We start from the raw sequence: 20,420 nt of genomic DNA, 5'->3' as shown, positions 1-20,420 counted from the left end.
AGGATGCTGTTGATGTTTCATTGGCCCTTGGTGATTTTTGTTATACACAGCGTCAGACTGAAAGGTCACGCAAGTGCTTAATGATCTTCGAAAATAGATTTCTAACCAGACGCACCCCAATCTCATTTATTTGTCAGATGAAAAATGAGTTGTTGTAATTTCTCTGATGCAGCCCTCTTTATATTCAGTACAGCTGGATAATATTGTTAATTCCACTTTTACAGTATTACATTTGATAAGATTTCCTTTTCTCTGTTCCTCTCCATCTCGTTGTCCCTCTGCCAGATCCGAGAACATCTGAATTTTGCTCATGAGCAGTAATGTTGCTAATGATGCACTGAGATCTTACCAAAGAAATGAGAGAGGAGGAGGAAGGGAGGAGTTGTCTGTGCAGAAGAGTATTTGATCTGTACAGGAATCCATTAGCAAAGCAACTTTTGGGAAGGTCGTGCAGGGAGCTAACAGAGCAGTACAGCGTAATGGATGCTTGGCTTTGGACACAGAATAATTTCATTTGCTCTGAATATTGTCTCCACTCTGCTGGTTTTGTTCAGCCAAACACCTTGCAGTACAGGTGGCCATGGGGGAGATTTAAAAGTAGTTATGATTATTTTAGATTGTTCAAACAAATGGTCAAGAAGAGGGTCCTTCCTTTGTTGACAAACTGAGCTCTTAATGTCTGCAAAGGGCCATGCAACCATTTGTTTATTTCAGAGGAAACAGGATCATAACTGCTTTCTTTCCCTGGTTTAAAGAAGAGGGGAACGTGGCAAGGAACAACTTAATGTGAACACAACTAATAGCTAACAGAAGTGTGATGAACTACACAGTGTAACCAGTCCTTGGAATGTGAGGCAGTGATCCCCATGCAATTCCTCCATAAGCCCTTTAGAGGTTGCAGTGAGTGGCAGTGTGTTTTAGTCATTTCCTTCCAAGTTTTGCTTTAGCATCTTCTGTTACATTTGGCAAGAGAGATTACAAAGCTAAAGTGGACAAGGCACTGGTGACTGTGGAACTGTGTCAGTAATGTTATGTTCTGCTCTCAATCTGGCTTTAGTTTTGCTCCCAGTCTAAACATGCACTGAGTTTTGTTTTCATGGAAGAAAGCAGAGATCTGAATGGCAGATGTGAGGTTAATGCACCAATAGCAGCATCAGTGATCACTGCCAGTGTGAAGTCCTGGTCTGTTTGAAAGGAAAACAGCAGCACCTCTGTTGATGCTGACACTCATCAGTGTCTGTGGTTTATCTAATCATGTTCTCTTATTTTCATCAAACTTTCTTCTAACCCCAAAAGCAGAAACATCCATTATAGAGAATCATTAGAACCAGTTGCAGTGCTTACTGAAGATCTGAGCTGAAAGAGGGGAAGTCTGCACAGGGTTGGGTTTTCTTAAGTGCTTAAAATGATAAAGAGCTCTTTCTCTTTAGGGAAGTAAAATCCAGAAGAGCACAAAAATGAGGAACCACTTACATAAGACATAATTTCATTTATGCTTGCTCTGCTTTTCCTAATTCCTTTCTGAGGACAACGGAGACATAATATTCTGCTAGTTGAAATTACTTTTGTGTTTTTGCTTTATTGCTGCACTGCCAGTAACATCAGCACCTTTATTTAAAGAGCAATACTTCTGAACTAACCGAATCCAGGGGTAGAACTTACACCCTTGAGCTATTGTGTACATTGAGCTGATTTGCTTTCTGTCATCATTTGGACACTGCGTTCAAACAGGAGGTTGCTCTGGGAGAAAAGGCACAGATGCTGCTGTTATTGCCCACACAGCCCCATAGGGTCCAGTGGAGGGATTTTTGTGGTTTCCTTTTTAAGTGGAAGTTGTTGACTTCATTACAATGTAATTTCATTCCCCTCCCATCAATTAATGTTTTCCCTTTCCGTCCTGATTTGCTTCTGTGATGCACTGTGCTCTTTTTCCTGACACCTGTAGCCCAGCCCAGGGACCACGACCTGGTTGTGCTGTGATTGTGCAGAAGCACCAACCAAACCACACCAGCTCCTCACCTGCTGTGTCCCCTGCCCAAGGGAGTACTCTGTGCTGTAATGCAAGTGTGTGTGTGTGCCAAAACACCTGGGCTTGGGTGGGTGGGCTTGGTAAAGCCAAGGTTATCCTAGCAGAGAGATTTTATCTGCCATGGCATGTTTAAGCTAGCCTTTAAAAACATAAGTGTTATAAAAGCGCTGAGCTCAATTAATGCTCACAGAGCATCTAGCAAGCTTCCACTTTGCACTTAAAAGCTATTAAACACCGAGCTGTCTTTTGCTGTAGAAGCAGTAAACACGGGTGCTGTGCTGGTCTCCACCGTAATGGATGTGTTTTCTCTTGCTGACTCAGCAGCAGACACAGTCTTTGTATTTTCACAAAGAACTCATGAAGAGGACTTTAGGGACACCCACGTGTGCCATTGAGGCTAGGGAATACGTTGTAAGTCCACGTATGGTGTGATCAGCCCATACTGTTGCTGCACAGTCGCTAACCCCACTTACAACGCCCTGAGAGTGTGCTGTGGAAATGTGCTTTGTGAAAAAGAAATGGGAAACTGCAAACTTGGAGAGGCAAGCTGCAGCTGACTGTGTTACATGCAAGAGAGACTTGACTGCTAGGCCTGGAAATGCTGAAATTCACACTCCTCTTGGAACCATTTAGAGTGTGCTTGGCTGTAAAAGAAATAGACAACTAAAAATTATATTCTAAATTTGTTAGCTTGTAAGCTGAAATGCTTTTACAGCAAATTTCCTCTGTGTAAAAGTGCTCCAGGTGGGTTCCTTGCATTTATTCTAAGTTATTTTATGAATGCAGTTTGACCATCATGAGCCAGCCCTTTGTATGAGCGGTAGGGGCACATCCCTGGCCATGGTGGCAAAGCTTTGTGAAGCTTCCCTGAGCTCTCTGTGACAATGACAGCTCGTGGAATCAATGCTTGTGACCTCTAAATCTGGTGCCCAGAGAAAGCATTGTATAGGATGGATTACTGCGGGAGCATGGAGAAAGAAATTTACCTTTGGGCTGTCTGGAAATGCAGCGATTTATTTCAACCCCTGTTTCTGTAAGTGAGGTTAGTGTCTGTCTGTGACTGTCCAATAACACATGGACTTGCTGGCTTTCATGCGCTCTCATGTGTTATTGAAGCTTGTGGCTCTTAGGCTCTTCATTTTATCCCTGCAAGACTAAGCTAGACTTGTTCTAAACCGTCAGCTTGAAAAGGGTTTGCTCATTTTGTAGTGATGTGATTTATTTGATCGTTTTGAGGGGGAAAAATGCTCCTCTTCCAGGAGCTGTGAGAGCTGTGAAAACCCAACAGAATGGGCAAAAGCAGTTATTTAGTGAATGTTTAATGCAGATTTGTTGTCACTCTGCTTATATTTGTTTATAGAAACGGAATCACTGTTGTGAAATTATCGATGCATTTCAGAAATGGAAAGCTGTGAATATGACTTATTTCAGCATTTCATTGTCTGTGATCTGCTTTACTCCTCCTGGCTGTAACAATCCCTGATGTTCTCTTTGGAAATGCTCTTAATAAGCTCTATTTTTGTCATACATAGTAATGCAAGAATTGGGCATATAATGTGTTTAATCTCTGCAATTTGCTGAATTTACAGCAGAAGAAATGTTGTGATGCAGATGGTTCTCTGCAGTAGTGCAGTGCCTTTAGACTTAGCGTATAGAAACTAGCGCATGTAGCATACATCCGTGCCTCTATAGAGTGCTTCATAGGTAAATATTCCCTCTGCACCATCAGTCTTGTCTGTGTATATGTAGGATCTCAGTTTGTGCTGATCATGTCTATGCTAAAGTTCACAGGAATGCTAAAGGTACAATGCAAACAAAAGCTGCCTGCACCAAATATCTTCTGCAATATATTTTAGCTCCTTCTGTCTCCTCCTTCTGCAATTCTTCTCCCAAATTGATTGGTTTTTCAATGGCCTCGTAGCTAAGAGAGTAAATTTCTTTACTGCGCTGTGATCATTGAGCATTTCTGTGCTGATAGACTCAACTTCAGAGGGGAGCTGAACTGCTGCGTTGTCACTAAATGTATCAGTTCACTATGAATTTTAAGGCTATTTGTTTTCCTTGAATTACTGACATGTATTACTGCATAAATTCTGCTAACGAATGACAATCATTTGATAGTTGAGTATTTCTTGAACTGGCTGTCAAATACATCATGGGTGTTGAGCCACCCAAAAGAAAGAACTCTTGCTAAAGATGGAGCATCTGTTTGTGACAGCTCTGTATCCAGGAGCTGCTATTAGACAACTCATGAATAGCAAGGTGTGCAAGAGTCTGACAACAGATTATGGCCTGGAGCAAGAGGCATTTCCCCATTTCCATGTCAGCTGTCTTTGACACACAGCACATGCATTTATGCACTTGCAAGCTCGTTGCACGCCAGCCCGAAGAGCTGGTAGCACAGTCACAGTGAGGACTGCTGGAAGCCTGAGTGCAGTTTTGATTCTCCCTTGAGTCTGGTTTTGTACCTTGAGCAGCAGTTAGCTGTGCTCCTTGGCACAGAGCAGAAACGCACTGCAGCACCGGTAGGCTCTGATCTCTTGGAAAACCTCCTGGCTTGGAGCTGTCATAACATCTTCCAGCACTGGAATAAAGCTTTGGTAGTTATGGTGGTTAACTGCTCGAGCACATTTGTTCACCTGTCAGTTTGAGGTCCTCTATCACTGCTCACAGCCCAACATGTAAGTGATGTAGCACAGAGGCAAGCTGTGCTGCTGTGTAGGTCGTTTCTTTTAACATCCACCTCTCTTTTTGCACTCTCTTCCCTCCCCAGAGCAGCTAAAAGAAAATGTTTTGGCTCTGCACCAGGGAGTGTGGTAAACTGGATCATGTATATCATTTAAGTGGCTTGAATAACGTCTTGCTCTGCCGCCATAGAATCAATTTGGTGTAAAGAGATTTTTCTTTTTCCCCCTTATTCTTGGTCCTGACCTTGTCTGACCATGTGGCCAAAATAAGTTTGAGATAAGTATCTGTATGAATTGTTTAAGGACACCAAATGGCTTAAATGAGTGCCCAGGAAGCATTGTGTGCAGCATTGGAGGTAATTTGGGAGTACAGTCATTTGGACACATGCCTGTGAGCTGGGCTCTGTCTCTTGGCCTTTAGCAGCAGGAGCTGAGCAGTGCCATACCTCTCCCTACCTGCAGCTAGGTGCTGTCCTTCCCTGCTCCTGCACAAAGGGGGCTGATGCTTACGACTGCATTTCAGCATGTTTTCAATCAACTTGCACACATTTACAGGTGTTCTGTTTTGTTCTGCAATCCAAAATTCAATGAGAAAATCCCTCTTGTAGCATCAGTAACGAGGCAGCCCAGGCAGAGCTCTCAGCTCCAAGCGAGGCCATGGCAGCTGCCCGGTGCTGCTGGGCCCTCTTGTGAACTTTTGCACAGATCTATCAGTGTTACCCATCCAAGGAGGGGGATGTGTGTCGTGTTATTGGAACAGCACCCTGAAAAGTTCCTCTTCTACTGATACTCTCTTGTTTTTTTTTCTCTCTCTCTTCCCCCCCACCCCGTATCTCTCCAATTTTTACATGAAGCTTTCTCTCAAGCTGGTAAGCACATTTTCAGCATGCCTGTCCTGTGTTTTAATCACAACTTTGTCGTGTGTTTGAATGTGCACTGTGCCACGTCTTGACATGACACTGAAATTGTTTAAATTTGTTTCTTCTTTATTTGCTTTTTTTTGCTGTTTATCAGATAACTCTGAATACACAGGTCTGGAGTCTAATAGAGGTGATCGGAACTCAGTCTTTCTAATAAGCTGCTAAAAAAATTAATTCTAATACATAGTTTAGCTTTCATTTTTATAATCTAGGGCTATGAAAATGTAGAAAAACAGTATCAAGTAATTCCTTTATTGTGTAAGTATAAATTGAGACCTTAAAAGAAATCAAGACCTGTTTGGACTTCTCCCAGAGAGAAATGCCTGTATTTGGTGTGACTTTACCATTGCTGTCAGTGCCCAGGTGTTTACTGGCAATCTTACCATGGTCACCTACATTTTACAGCCCTATGTAGTCCTTCAGAATAACTAATAATGATTAAAATTCCATAAACCATAACCAACAAGGTTAACTCAGTCTGATTTGAATTTGCAAATAATGTTATGTATATGATCCCCAAATTTGATCTCGGATGCAGCTGGGAAGGTTGCTTGAGCTACGGTAAGGTAACGTGTTACTGAGCTGGGAAGGGAACGGGTGGACCTATTTGGGAAAGCAAACAGGGCTGAACTAGATATTGCAGGTACTGCTTGAGATGTGCCACAGCTCAGTATGTTTCTGGTAGTTTGCTGCTGTTCCTTTGCCCTTTGTGATCCCAGAGGGACCTCAGCTGTTCTGCCCCAGTTCATGCACACATTCCAGATCCACAGTGACTGGTGGCGGTTTGAGAGCTTCAGAGGATTTGCAGCTCCTTAACTGCATTAGCTCGGAAGCTTTCTTTTCCCTCACCAATCAGTGCCTTAGGTGCTCCTTCCCTGTTACTCCTCCCTACATACACATTGTCCATGGATCTATCGTTTTGGTCCTGTTTTGTTCCTAGCAGCTTATTCTGAGGAGGGCTGTGTGCCCTGGGGTAGCTGTGTTGTGCCTGCAGAGCTTTGGGGCCCTGCTGCTGCCCTGCAGAGTGCAGTCACTCATTGCTCTTCATTTGCAGTATTGCACTTCTGAAGACTTGTGGTAGGGGTGGGGAATGGTGGAAATCTCTGGCTCACTTGGAAACCTTCTTCTTTTGGCTATTGCCATCCATTGACCTATTAGTCCCAAGTGTTTATACCAAGAATTTCCACTTGTTTTTATGTAGTGTAGCTGAGCTAAGCCTTCACATGTGTTGGAATATATCCGCCCCAAACCAACAGCTGACCTTGAATTGCACAAATCAAGATGATGTGTATTTCTAGAAAACACGTGCAACGTTTACAGCTTGAGAGATGGTTCCAGCATCTTTTGCTTGAGAGCATGAAACGTGCCTAGCATGTGCAAAAGTTGTTCCTTGCCTCTTCCTGCTGGAGGAGGACCTGTAGCTGCTGTTCTGATGGGAAGTTACCAAGCATGGAATGAAGTCTCTGTGAGTTCACCCAGTCTCAGGCATGCATTTATACACAACACTGATGCTTTGGTCTGAAGCATTGTGAACACAAATACTGAATTTAATTTGGCCTAGAGCTTTAAATTGAAGTATCAAAAAAGGAAGAGCTTTTCCAAATTGCTTTGAATATATCTGGTATAACTGAGGATGTTTTCAAGCATCTCTGTCTCTTCTGGGTAGAACTGAGAATATTTTATATGGTCTTTCTGTTAACTGCTCATTTATTTACAAGTCTCCGTCCAGATGCTTTGCCTTAGAATGATATATATGGGTTTAGCATGGAGGCTGGCTGTAAAATATACCAGAACAGTTTAATGTGATGTGGGAGTTATTGCAAAGCAAATGCTGCCAACATTAAAGAATGAATTAAAATAGAAATCTCCTGTGCCACGCACAGCAATGTAAGCAGTAATTCAGGACCGCACGTGGCTACTGATTTAGACTTAGTGTAACTTGTTTCTTGCATTTGTGTTAGATTTGCTTTCCCGTTGTCTCTTAAAATGGAAATTGATATTATGCACAAGATCAGGCCTCAAATGAGATGCACGTGTTCATTCTTGCTGAACATTAATATGGCAGCAATTTCATTATGCTGACCTGTCCTGCTTTATTGGAATTAAACAGGAGGGGTTGGAGAAGGTGACCTGTGTGGATTTGTCCTCCATCCCTCTGACACCCACATGCCTTTGTTATAAATAGCATGTTCTGAAATGCAGAAGAAAGAGCGCTCTGTCTCGGGGTGCACATTGAGTGCAGAACTGAAGGGGTCTCACAGGCAGGTTTTGTGGCAAAGCGTCCCCTAAATCACTTTCCCCTAAGAGAGGTATTTGGCATCTTAGTAGAATGGATGTTTCAGCTTGGCTCACAACCTTTCAGTAAGCTGACGGGCTATTGAATTCGGGTGCTCAGCTTTGTATTTTTTCCCTTCTTTCTCACATATCCCAGTATTTCTCCTTAGAAATGGGACACAAAACAAGCAAAAACCAAGAGAAACATGTGCAAGTTCTAGATTATGTTCAACACCTTCATCCTTTTGTGATTCAGCTGGTCATAAGGCTGCCTGCCATACAAAGTTAGAGCAATCGGGGATGAAGCATAGGAACAGAAGTAATTAATTAAAAATCTGACAAACGCCTTGAGAACTGAGAATTGCAACCACTTCATTAAACCAGACTGATGTGTTAGTTTCACAAAAACAAGGTCAAATATGCCACAAGTTTCATTTCTGCTGCTCTTTTTAATGTTTTAATAAAACAAAATATAATAAATAAAGGGAATTTTATTATATACATTAACTGTTTTATATATTTGATGTGTGGCTCGAGACAATTGTGCTTTGCTCAGTGTAGGCCAGGCAAGCCAGAAGGTTGGACACCCATGAGTAGAGCAAGCCAGCAATTAATAGTGTGCTCAAGAGGCAGGATTATGACACAGGAGTAGAAGCTAGCAACTGCTTTCAAGGGGATGCTGTGTCTAGAGAAGCAGGGGAAAGCAGGAAGGATTAGCTTTCCATGAGAATGAGATCCTGTTAAGTAAAATCTGCTGTTAGTTATGGTTAAAAGTAGATTCTCAGCTTTGCCAGAATTCTGGCATTCTTGCTGATTGCCCATTAACCACTTGGTATGGAAGTGCTACCTGCTCCTGGGCTTGTTTCTTAGGCATTCTGATTCCTAACCACTTAGAGGCTGATAACTCATAGTACCAATGATTACAATGCTTCAGACCATTGTGATTTCTGCACAGATTTGTCAGCTGTTTTTTAAGTGCGGTCCTGAAGGATTTGTGTAGAGTCTGATCTTTCTTTTTTTATTCCCCTCCATTCCACTCTGCAGGGAGCAGGGCCAGAGGACTTCAGCAATCTCCCACCTGAGCAAAGAAGAAAGAAACTTCAGCAAAAAGTCGATGAGCTGAACAAAGACATTCAGAAAGAGATGGATCAAAGGTAAGCCAACCCCTCCAATGGAAAATGAAATAGATTAACAGAAACAACTGAAACATAAGAACAGATAAGAAGGTTCTGGTGTTTTCTAAGGTGCTGATCCAAGAAAAGACACAGTTTATTTATTGCTAAGAATGTCTTTAAAATGTCTTCTGTAATCAGTTATTTAACTTTGGCTGATGTAAGTCAGAGCTCCCTTGCAGGAAAGTAGCAGTCTAGTCACGAGCAAGACAAAGATTGCTGTTGGATACCCAGATATTTCTGTGTGTGTGATGTGAGCTGTTACTGATGAATTGGGTGATGATGGGAGGAGGATTGTTTACTTGTTTGGTTGGTTTTAGGTAAGTACAGGATGTAAACATGGTCTCAATCAGGGTTACAATCATAGACCTCTCAACCCTAAGCAGATCACCTGCAAATGTTTGATGGGCCAACATGATCATGGGTGACCACGTTATAGCAAATGAGGCTATTATGAGCTTGATAACATTATCCAAAATGCTGATTGTTTGCTGGATTTCTTACGACTCTCTGAGCTGCAGCATACATTTCCTGCTTGCAGGAAATAGGAGTCCAATGCTTTTGTGGATGCTTTTTCTACAAGGCTTCGTTTCTTGCTGTGGTTGAGAACAAGACCATTGTAGCTACACGCTTTCTATTGATTCTGGCAGCTTGTATTTGTTGCTTTCAGTGTTTGTTCACATTCTGGCTCCTGCAATTGCATTAAAAATTCAGCACACAAAAAACAGAACTTTTTTTTCCCGGAGTGATTTTAAGACTCAGCCTCACTGCTATTAGTCCATCCCAAAACACTGCTTCACATCTATATGGAAGTGCCTATGTTTTCTGCTAGATTACTTTGAAGAACCTGTTCACTTTGGTTTGCTAACAGACTTTTTTCATCACTTGTATCATAAATGAGAAAGGAAGAAGAAAATGTGTACATGGTTGTATTACTTTCCATAGCTTTTTTCCTACTGTGGTAACTTGCATTTGTTTCTGTACAGATTTACCCTTCTGTATAGATTCTGAGGTAACCCAGTGATTAAATCTGATATGAAATCTGAGCAGAATTAACCTATTTTAAAATGAATATAGTGTGTAATTGGGGAATTAACACCAGCAGTTAAGTAAGGGTTAAAGAGTAGTAATCATCGTGACTCATATGTTTGCAATATTGTCCCTTAGGGTTTCAGCCACAGAGCAGTCCCACTTCCTTGCCACCCACACTTCTCATTTTCTCTGCACAAAGCAAAAGCAGGCACAGGATTGCAATTGTCAGGAGTTTGGTGGGAAATTCCAAAATATAAAGAGCGTTAACTTGAGTCGTGGGACTGACATTAACCTTTTTCCCCCCCAAGTAATGCCTAGAGAAAAGCTGAATAGCTGTGGTAGAAATACAGGAAATCAGCTCATAAGTCCATCCATCTCTAAGCTCTGAAACGTTCATCATGCAGATAACTTTTGCCTTAAGTTCAACTTGCTTCAGGTCAAAGGCAGCACGTTGCTGGCAACGAGAACTCTGCAGGCTTCCCTAAGGGATCTCATGCTTATGTTATATCAGCATTGGTCTTGTACTGCATTCATCACAGTGGGCCCTAATATTAACATCACTGAAACCGTAGGCATTTGGCATCTGGGTTGATATGAAACACAGCCCCCAGAAACAGTCTGGTAAAAATACTGTGTAGCTTAACAGGATGCAGGGTCGCGTTACGTGGCCCAAGGTCCATCTGTTGCTGCACTGTGACAAATGCAAACCATCTGGATTCAGCTTCATTTTAAGCAGTGTGAAATAAATATGGTACAAACTATTAGCTTTGCAAAAGGCAAAATGCAGGGTGAGACTTTCTGGTTATCACTCCATTTCTGTTGTTGTTATGTCTGCATCCAGCTCTTTGTCCCAGTTACTCAATTGGATTTCAGCCCGTGATGGAGAATAATGATGCAACTGTTCATCTGTCTCCCCCCAGAGCTGGGATGATACTCATTTAGAAACCTTTATTTTTTCTTCTGTCTCTCAGAGATGCCTTAACGAAAATGAAAGATGTGTATATCAAGAACCCACAGATGGGAGACGCAGCGAGTGTGGACCACAGATTATCAGAACTTGAACAGAACATTGAAAAGCTACGATTAGAAGTGCAGAAATTTGAGGTATGTGGAGGGATGTAAATGTGGTGTTTGTCTCAATGAGTACACACATCTCTGATGGAAAAATAGCTCAGCATATGCGTGCTTCTAAGTAGGTTCTTCACTGCTTTTCCAAATAGAAAGAAAATGCTTCAATACATTTTTTGTGTATGGAGAAGTGGTACTTAATCACTTACATTAATTGAGATCTTTGAGCCTATTTGTGTAACATAAATAGGTACCATCGCTTGTGATTGTCAGCCAACAGCAGTGCTCTTTAAATTGCCCAGAAGTCTTGCCAAGTAGAGGAGGAGATAAAATGAGGGGTTCTCTAGAATGCCCAGAGAGGTTCAGATGCTTACATAAATAATGGCAATCATCATACTACAGCGGAAAACTGGGGGAATGTAAGTGGGAAACACCATTTAAAGTCTAACAGCAAGACAGAAGCCATCAGATGATACATGTTTTAAGGAACGGTCTGCCATTAACAAGAAGCTTCTTAGAGATGCAGAACCTCAAAAGCATGAATAGTATTTGGAATACAAGGATCCATTAGAAATGTGTCCCATTACATTTAACACCAGAAGGACTATAGAACTGAGGAAAGGCTTCATTCTGTGAGCTGGGCCACAAACATGAATATATACAGCCTGTTAATGGATGTTCCTTACAGTCGTTTGCTTTACTATCAATTGCTTGCTCACCCATTTGAAAACCTCCCCAGCTATTCTCCTTCTGATTTTACTGAGACTACCATGAGCTGCTGCACGCCTTACTTCATTGTGACTGGAGTAGCAGTATGTCGTGCTGTGAATGCAAGCTCCAGTGATGTGACTCTGCTGCTTTCCATTGGCAGGGCTGGCTGGCTGAGGTAGAGGGCAGGTTGCCCACGCGGACTGAGCAGGCCCGGCGGCAGAGTGGGCTGTATGAAGCCCAGAACACTTCAGCAGTGAACAGCTGTGCACAGGACCGGGAGAGGTACAGTATCTGTACAGAGCTGCCTTGTTTAGGCTGATAACTGAACTTGCTTTCTTGAGCTGCATCACCAGGAAAACTTGCTCCGCAGTATTCAGGACTGTGTAACTAGGCTGAAGGCAGGCACTCTGTGACAAGAGTGTTGCATACTAGTTTTAGCCTTACAGAATATTCCAACTTTAAGAGATGGTTTTCTAAGTGTAATGGCCCCTGCAGTCACTGCTGTCAAGACAAGTGTGATAGATTCATTTTATTATGGAGACTCTCTAGTGGTAACAGCCTGTCCTGACCATTCTGTAACACTGCTGAGCTTAAGACCTTGTCCTGCTCCTGAGGCTGGTCGCTATAGTTGCTCTGTATTTTCCTCTCTTGAGCAGCCCAGATGGCAGTTACACAGAAGAGCAAAGTCAGGAGACTGAGATGAAAGTACCTGCAACAGATTTTGACGATGAATTTGATGATGAAGAACCACTACCAACCATAGGAACGTGTAAAGCTCTCTATACATTTGAAGGTATCATTCACTGTTTACTCTTCTTATTGCTTTGTTGGCTTCCTATGACAACTGGGAAACCTTCATTTAACCTCTGCAGTGCTTAAATAGATAAATGGTACTCTGATGGTAGCACTGGCACTTCCTGTTACTACTCTTATGTCAGGATCATGTTCCTTCTTTGAATGCACCCTATTGTCATCCATCCTAAAGACATCCACTGTGTCTTTCAGGTCAGAATGAAGGAACAATTTCTGTAGCAGAAGGAGAAATGCTCTATGTAATAGAAGAAGACAAAGGTGATGGGTGGACACGAATCCGAAGGAACGAAGACGAGGAGGGCTATGTCCCTACATCTTATGTTGAAGTCTATTTGGACAAAAATGCCAAAGGTGCTATGACTTATATTTAATAATAATATTATTACTTTATTTGCTTTCACAGAGATACCCAAGCCTGCAACTTTGTGTTGCAGAAAGAGCCTTTTAAGTGTCTGTACAGTGCCACAAAGTGCATTATTTCATACGTGGACTTAATATGGCTTGCTGCAAAATGTGCTTTTTATTGGTCAGAGAAGGCGAGTGTGGTAGAGGGGAAATGCAGCCTTTCCTAGTAAGTGCTTGTTCAACTGTCACTGCTGTTGCACACCCAACCTGGGGCAGGAAACACAAAGCCATCTGGAAACATTACTGGTTTTCCTTACATATCCTGGGAGCTTTTCAGACACGTTCACAAGTTTGTCCCAAACTGATTGAGTAGATCGCTATGTAGGGAATATTCAGCCTGGTGTTTTGTGTCTCAGCGTGGTGGCTTTCAGAGCCTAACGAGTTCTGCGGACCTTTGGAACTGAAACCTGCTCATCATTTAGTTAGCGTGTTTGGAAGGGGAAGCAGAAGTCTTGCCAAAGCCTCTCTACACAGCACTCTGTGATCCTTGATAAATCATTAAAACATCGACATTAAGGAAAATCCTTCATTCTTTCCTGTCTTGATACATTTCAGAAAATGGTCTTTTGGCTGGATTTGCTATTTCAGATGAAATGCAGGTTTTCAGATGACCCATGACTAATGGTTTCATCTTTTGCTTAAATGCAGTCGATGGAGGCGCTCTGAGCTTAAACTGGACAGTATTCTGTTTCTTAGTTGCTTTTGCCTCCTTCCAGATAGGTGTATTTTGTAAGCAAGCAGCACATACAGGAGACTGGCTAGAATACATGCTAGCATGTAGATACCTGGTAATATAATACACTGAGAAGTTTTAGGTCTGTTTCAAATTGGTATGTTTGAAGTCCACTGTTAAATAATTTATGCATTTCTTTTGCAGTCATTTAATCCTTCAGATTATTGTGCTGCCTGGACCTTAAAGTTCTTGGTGTGAAACAAACTGCCTCATCCAATTTAAAAGAAAACAGAACCATTCTCATAGAGGTTTATGGACAGCGGGGAGAGAAGAGAGCTGTCTCTGTAAACAAGCACTATAATCTGATCAGTTCCCTTTTTCCTGGGTTCAGTGTTAATCGGTGTTTGCCTCGTCTGCTGCAGATGGAAGTCTAGGGTCTGATTTTGCCATAGTAGTTTTGTGTTTGGCAAATGCAGAGTCGGTTGAGATGCAGAAGTAAACTCAGGCCTTCTGTCTGCTTCTGTTAACCTTTAGAAGTCAGGTGTGTATTGTATGTTTTCTCTGCTTCACGTTCAGGACAAGATGGAGAGCACAGAATGAGACACCCCATCTCATATCTCAGTGTTCTCTCCTTTGGAGATCGTGTCCTTTGTGTGTGGCAGTGGTTGAAAGCAACGTTATTGTTCTGCTGGAAGATGTGTTGTTCAGCAGTGCAGGCTGCCTGAAACAGCTGAGCTGCTGTGGCATCTCCATCTGTCAGAAGTACCAGGCATGGCTCTCTGAGTGATGCTGAAGGGCAGCCTGTGCTGGGAGTGAGTACTGATACAGCAGGGAGGAGTTCAGATATACTTGATTTTCCCCATTAATTTTGCTGGACTATAGGAACAAAGTGTGTGTGACTAGCTAATGGGAATGAACTATGATATTTCCATTATAATGGAAATAATGCCATAAAACATCAGAGAAGCAGTGTAAAGATTTATGGGAAATGCTGCCACGTTTAAAAGGCAAACGTTGTGGCAAGTTGCAGATTTCTCACTTGATATTTATGTGTTGTAGAAGTGACTTTATTCAATCCTTGACTATTTAAGCTAGAAACTACAACTGAAAATGACAGTGCTGAAGTGTTTACACACTTCAATTCCTGTTGAGGACCCTGGAGCAGCTGGCAGCCCTCAGTGTAGCTGTGCAAAGAGCACCTAGGTGAGGTACCCAAGCAAAGCCCTGGGCAGCCATTGTGCCTGTGGGATGGCAGGACAGGTAAGTTGTGTGCTGCAGCCACCCCAGTGCACCAGCTCGGGGCTGTGTGAGGACTGGTCAAGTTTACCACGGTGAACTCCAGCCAGAGGGTGTTAGCAAACCCTGTCACAAAAAGAACAGTAACATCTATCTCGTTCTGCCTTTTCTTTCCAGATGTGTACAAAACCCTTCAGAAAATCTCTGAGTAGGTTTGCCTAGACCTGTTCACCTTTTGTTCTATGGGTTTGCTGCTATGGTTGTTTTAAGAGATCTCTTTCAGGAGGTTTTCTTTAGAAGAGATGAATGCATGTGGCACGTGTCCATCAATGAAGGGCTCTGCCAGGTGCCGCTGGCTCAGCTGATGCACTTATAAGTTCTCCTTGCAATTTAAATGTGCATCACTGCTGATGGAAGCGTGGATTTAGTTGTAAACAGCAGTATTGTCCTTCCTGATACCAGTGGGAGCTTACACAGTTCATTCCCTTTACGATGCGTTCAGGAAACTGTTAGAAATGCTAAAAAGGTTCAGGCTGAGAAGTGATGTCAGATACTTGCTTGTGCTTTGGGGCTTGTGCCAACCTCTCCTTGCTAGGGGATGAGGAGGAGCATTGCTCAGGGCTGTGCTGGTGTAGCTTAGTGCTGGGCTTCCCTGCTCTGGCGGGTGCTGGTGTTGCTGGCTGTCGATACTGGAACCAGTTGGACCTTTGTGCTCAAGACTGACCATCCTGTGTTATTAAATGTGGTACCTCATAACCTGCTTGGGAGCAAAGCCCTCTTTCAAATGTGATACACAGAAGAACTTTGATGCAATAGTTGTTAGATAAACTTTAGTGGCACCCAGCAGAAAAGCCATGCTTGCTGCCCGCAGAGGGGCTGGTTGCTGGGGGACCTGAGTGGTAGGGACTGTTGTGTGATGTTATACTTCTGGGGAAGAACAAAGAATGAGTTTGGAGCCACATGAGCATGGCAGCTCCTCTGCCCATGTCTGCTCCTGTTTCCCTCTGCATCCCCCAGCTCCACAAGCAGCCCTGGTTGGTGGGCAGCTCAGTGCTCTGCTGTTTGCTGGGACCACTGCAGCGAGCCTTGGCTTGTACAAAGCAATAGGTGAAAGTTAACCATGCTGATGCACTTTTGATCTAGGATGTATCTGATTATTTAATGCTTGCCAAATCCTTTAGGAACTGGTCATTAATTAGCAACTGGACTTTAAAAAAAATAGATCTTTGTGTTAAATACTTGTCCTTAGTTCTCCTGGTATTACAAATCTGTATATAACATAACTTAAAAACTAAAGTTACTTGAATTTAAATTGTTTTTATCATTTTATATATATATAAATATAAATGGTTTTATAGGTTGTTGTTCTGCTTAACTTAGCTGTTGTTTTGATAACTATTCGGTCCTTATGCTGATAAGCCTTCTTGGTTCCTCAGCTGTCTGCATCTGGTTGGAGCTGCATAGGAACTTTTGGTGTTAAAGTCTGTTAAATCTGGCCAGTGCGGTTGTTCCATTTCTATTCTCATTTTTTAAAGGATCATCATCTGTCAGAAATCCCTTTATAGCTTCGTGTACCACGGTGTCTTCTTCTAATAAACATTATATTTTCTCATTCCTGTGAGCCTTTTATTTTTGATGGCTATTCATTTGAGATTGACTTTGTTCATGGAAAAGGAGGTGCCCCGAAGCTGCTTTTCACCTGCTTCCCACACAGAGGTACCTTAAGCAGAAATGCAGTTGTTTTTCAGGAAGAATATTTTGCTGTGGCTCTGTGGAAACTGTTTTTTGTGCTATCGTCTGGAGGTTTTTTCTTATTGCCGTGGAAGTGGGCAGAAAGGATGCCTGAATGCCGTCCTCCCATCACAAGTGTGAGGGAAGTTTGGACTCTTCCTTTATTCCTCCCCATAAAGCAGTCTCTTCAGCCAAAGCAAACTTCTGGATCGTAGCTTTGACCACAGAGCAAGTTCACCCTCAGCCAGAAGCCTGTGGCTGCAGGAATGTGATGAAGCATGAGTTCAGAGGCTAAGATGACTTTCACTTACCTGTTTATTTCTTCACTTCCCCTTGGAGTGTAAGGGTCTTCATGGCCTGCTGTGTAAGGGATGGCTGGTCTGGGTTCATCTGCAAAATTCTTTGTGTTTTGGCTTCCTGTTATTCTTCAGTATCGTTCACTTGACCAGATATAGAACCTCTTAGCAGATTGAAACGGAAAAAGGCTGTTTGTTTTCTCTGCTGTTGTGCTGAGAAAGTGCTGGCACGGTTCTGCTGCTGGGTTTGACATCCTTCTCCCAGGGGAAAGCAGCGATCCAGCGATGCTTCCTGGAAGGAAGGGCTGAGGGTGAATGGTGACTGAGTGCTGGGATGTATGCCTGAGTTCAGGAGCTTTTGCTTAACCCTCTGTAACCCTGTAGGTGCTCGGTTTCCCTTAACCTCCTGCAGGTAGCGCTACTCTTAAGGGAACCCCTTTTCTCCAGTCTCTTTCTAATCCAGTCTCTTTCTTTTTGTCTTTCTTATGTTTTAGATTCCTAAAGGTGTTTGTGCTGGTGCAAGAACCTCGGGGCGAGCTTGTCACAGAAGGAGAAACAAAATGGTCTGTTTACCCTGCAGGCAGTTAAAACATACCCATGGAAAGCCAGACTCCCACTCTTGTCTGGAGTTCCCACTTGAAAAATTCAGACCTAAATTCCATCCCAGTATCATTCAGATGCTTGTTCTTTTCCATGGCATGCTTACTTGTGGCTCAGATTAACTTATCAGCCTTCCCTGCTCTTCTACAGCTTGGCACATCCCTTCTGTAAAAAAAAATAACCGGCACTTCCCCTCCCAGCTCCTCCCAGTGCTGGTCAGAGAATCACTGGCTGCCCATTGATGCAAAGGGCACCCAAGCATGTGCAGGTCTGTCTTGTGTCCTCCCTTGTCCCTCTGTCCATCCGAATGTATGCACTGGTCCATCAGCATTTCACGTGGTGCCTTTAGCACTAATCCTGCAGGTAGTTTCACCAGCTTGGAAAGGAGGTGCATACACATGGTAAGCTGCTCCTGGGGACAGTGTTACAGCAGCTGGACTGGACTCTGAATTGGCAGATATTCAACTTGATCCAAGTGCATCATTCAGTATTCTTCTTTCCACAAAAATAAGTCACTAATACTTTTCAGCCTTTATTTTTTTTAAATCTAGGCTGATGCTCATGCCAAGTATTAAATCCCTATGACCTTGCTGTTGCCTGAAAGCCTTCAAGCTCACGTATGTACACTTTCTTTCCTGCTTGTTCTCTTTCCCCTTCCTCTTTATTGCCCCCTCCTTTCTTCCTCCTCACCCTCACACACACACAGACACACACAAACACTGGTGTTTTGGTTTAAAGCCCCGTTCTGCTCGTCACAAAGACCTCCATTTTGCTCTTGTTTCAGTCTGCATGCTCGCCCTGTTGCCTTGCCTGCGCCCACCTTCCCGAGGGCCACATTATTTTGTGGCTCGTTGTTAATCTCTTTGCAGTTTTTCTTTTGTTGGTTTGTTTTTCAGCATTTCAGACCTACCTTCTTCTTTTTGCATGACCTCCTGTGCGTCCCCATCAGTTACTGTTTGAATAACAGAATTTTTTTAGAAAATAATAAAAGAGAAAAGAAAAGAAGAAAAACTGCACTCTATTTCGTTCTCCCACACTGTCATGGACTGGACCTTGGCCCTGAAGCCAGCCCTCAGCCATCCTGTTCTCATGTGGTTTTATCTGAAGCAGAAGCGATGCTGCACTGTGTCACGTCATGCATCTATCTCCAGATATGCTGCATGACTTAAGCTGCCTAACACAGGGGTCAATTGCTCTCTAGATCTCTGCACTACAAATGCATTGGTTTCCCTGAATCTTTACTGTTGCTAAGTTGTCACAGTAATCCTGTATGTGGTTAAGCCCTGTAAGAGTCGGTTGCTCCTCATAGCTCCTGAGGGACCTTACTTATCCTTAAACCAACCCATTGCTTGGAAAAGTCTGCTTGCTCTTGGGGAACTTCAGCATCTCTTGAAAAATCCCCAGAACTTGAGGAAAATTTGTATGGGAGCTGATGTGGCTGATGACCCTGAGATGAAACCTCACAGGTGTATTTTGCAGACGTTGTCCATGCTGTTCTGCTGCCTGCTGTGCTTCTATGCGGGGTCAGCATGGAGAAGCGTGTCCCAGAATCATGTGCTCTCCATACTGGGGTTTGCCTCAGTCTCCTCCTCTCAGAATGAAGTCGTTCTTGAATTAACATTATCTTCAGGACTTTGTCCCTTTCCATTTGAGATACCCACTTTTAATTTCCATAGCAGAAACCCCTCAGTCCTTCAGTTGGTGCTGCAGCTGCTGTATTGCAGTGCTTACAGCCTGCAAGCATCCACCAGCAACAGGTTATGTTTCAATCTCTGGGGGTCCGAGTGGTAGTGCAGCCAACAGGTTTGCAAGAATGGCCATAGAATGTTTTAGCCACTGTGTTTTATTCTCATGTCCAGTGCTGTTCAATCAGCAGCAAGAGGAGTTCATTTTCACCTGTTATTGTGCCATCTATGTCAAACAGATAGTTTGCTTTTATACCTTTAAGCTGGGTGGACAGTATATTATTGTCAGCCTTCGTGGAGCATTGGAGCAGTTGCAACGTCTGTGTCGCTCAGTAGCGCAGTAGGAGGAGCATTAGCTTTAGCTGCCTGGTTGTCTTTCAAGAAAGAGTCCTATGAAAAGGCCACAGATGGAGTTTTTATAAGCCTGGATCTGCAAACTGACCACAAGAAAAAGGATGGACAGTCCACGTGTGTTGTAGCCTACAATCTCTATTCTGCTGCCTTCGTTCAGGGTAAAGGATGGGTAACTTTGGTCGAGTTTACCTTATATACAAAAGCAGGACTGAATACGTGCACTGGTTTATAAAAACTCTGCTTGAACTTCTCCTGCCCAGAAGTGGGGACTGCACAGCCTGCAAAACCCTGCTGTCCCCAGCAAGTCTCTTAACGCCCTTTCTTAACATCTGTAAATAGAGAAGAAACATATTTACTGATACCGAAAGTCGTGTTTAATGCTGAGTATTTTTCAGAAGTTCATTTAGTTTGATGCATATCGTTGGTTATTTTTTTTCCTGCCTGAAGTGTCAAAAAAGAACCTAAAAAGAAGCCAAATTCTATTTTAACATGAGGATGTCGAGCACTTTTTTATTTGTATGTGTGTGTATGTGTGTTTGAGCACCGATCTCTAGATTGTGGTGGCATCTCAGTGTTGTGATTTCATTGCCAATGTAAAAAGTTCTGGTGTTGCCCATTCGTTTCTGGAGACAGAATTCAACCAAATAAAGTGCTTCCATTTGAAAGCGAATATTGACCTTGTAACGGTGAAAGGAAAGTCATCCACCTATTTAAATAAACCTTTAATTCCTGAA

General features: G+C 42.9%; 1 protein-coding gene across 29 annotated transcripts in view; it reads left to right on the top strand.

Moving 5' to 3' along the window:
* Positions 1-20,420, top strand: part of FNBP1 (formin binding protein 1) — an 82,154-nt gene extending 61,734 nt beyond the window's left edge. For 7 of the 29 annotated variants that reach the window (XM_015879226.2, XM_015879246.2, XM_032448183.1 and 4 more), the window contains 8 exons: positions 2,351-2,440; positions 5,571-5,585; positions 5,731-5,766; positions 8,955-9,064; positions 11,086-11,218; positions 12,054-12,175; positions 12,547-12,686; positions 12,899-13,938. In XM_015879226.2, coding sequence (XP_015734712.1) covers positions 2,351-2,440; positions 5,571-5,585; positions 5,731-5,766; positions 8,955-9,064; positions 11,086-11,218; positions 12,054-12,175; positions 12,547-12,686; positions 12,899-13,077 — 825 coding nt within the window. In that variant the 3' untranslated portion in view covers positions 13,078-13,938. Of the gene's footprint in view, positions 1-2,350; positions 2,441-5,570; positions 5,586-5,730; positions 5,767-8,954; positions 9,065-11,085; positions 11,219-12,053; positions 12,176-12,546; positions 12,687-12,898; positions 13,939-13,988; positions 16,633-17,541 lie in introns of those variants that run through there. The other 22 variants (XM_032448192.1, XM_032448199.1, XM_032448195.1 and 19 more) reach the window with 12 other exon arrangements.

This window comes from Coturnix japonica, chromosome 17 (genome assembly GCF_001577835.2).
Source record: "Coturnix japonica isolate 7356 chromosome 17, Coturnix japonica 2.1, whole genome shotgun sequence".
In the NCBI taxonomy this organism is placed as follows: Eukaryota; Metazoa; Chordata; class Aves; order Galliformes; family Phasianidae; genus Coturnix; species Coturnix japonica.
Note: the sequence above shows the minus strand (reverse complement) of the source record. Positions and strands in the feature narration are given on the sequence as shown.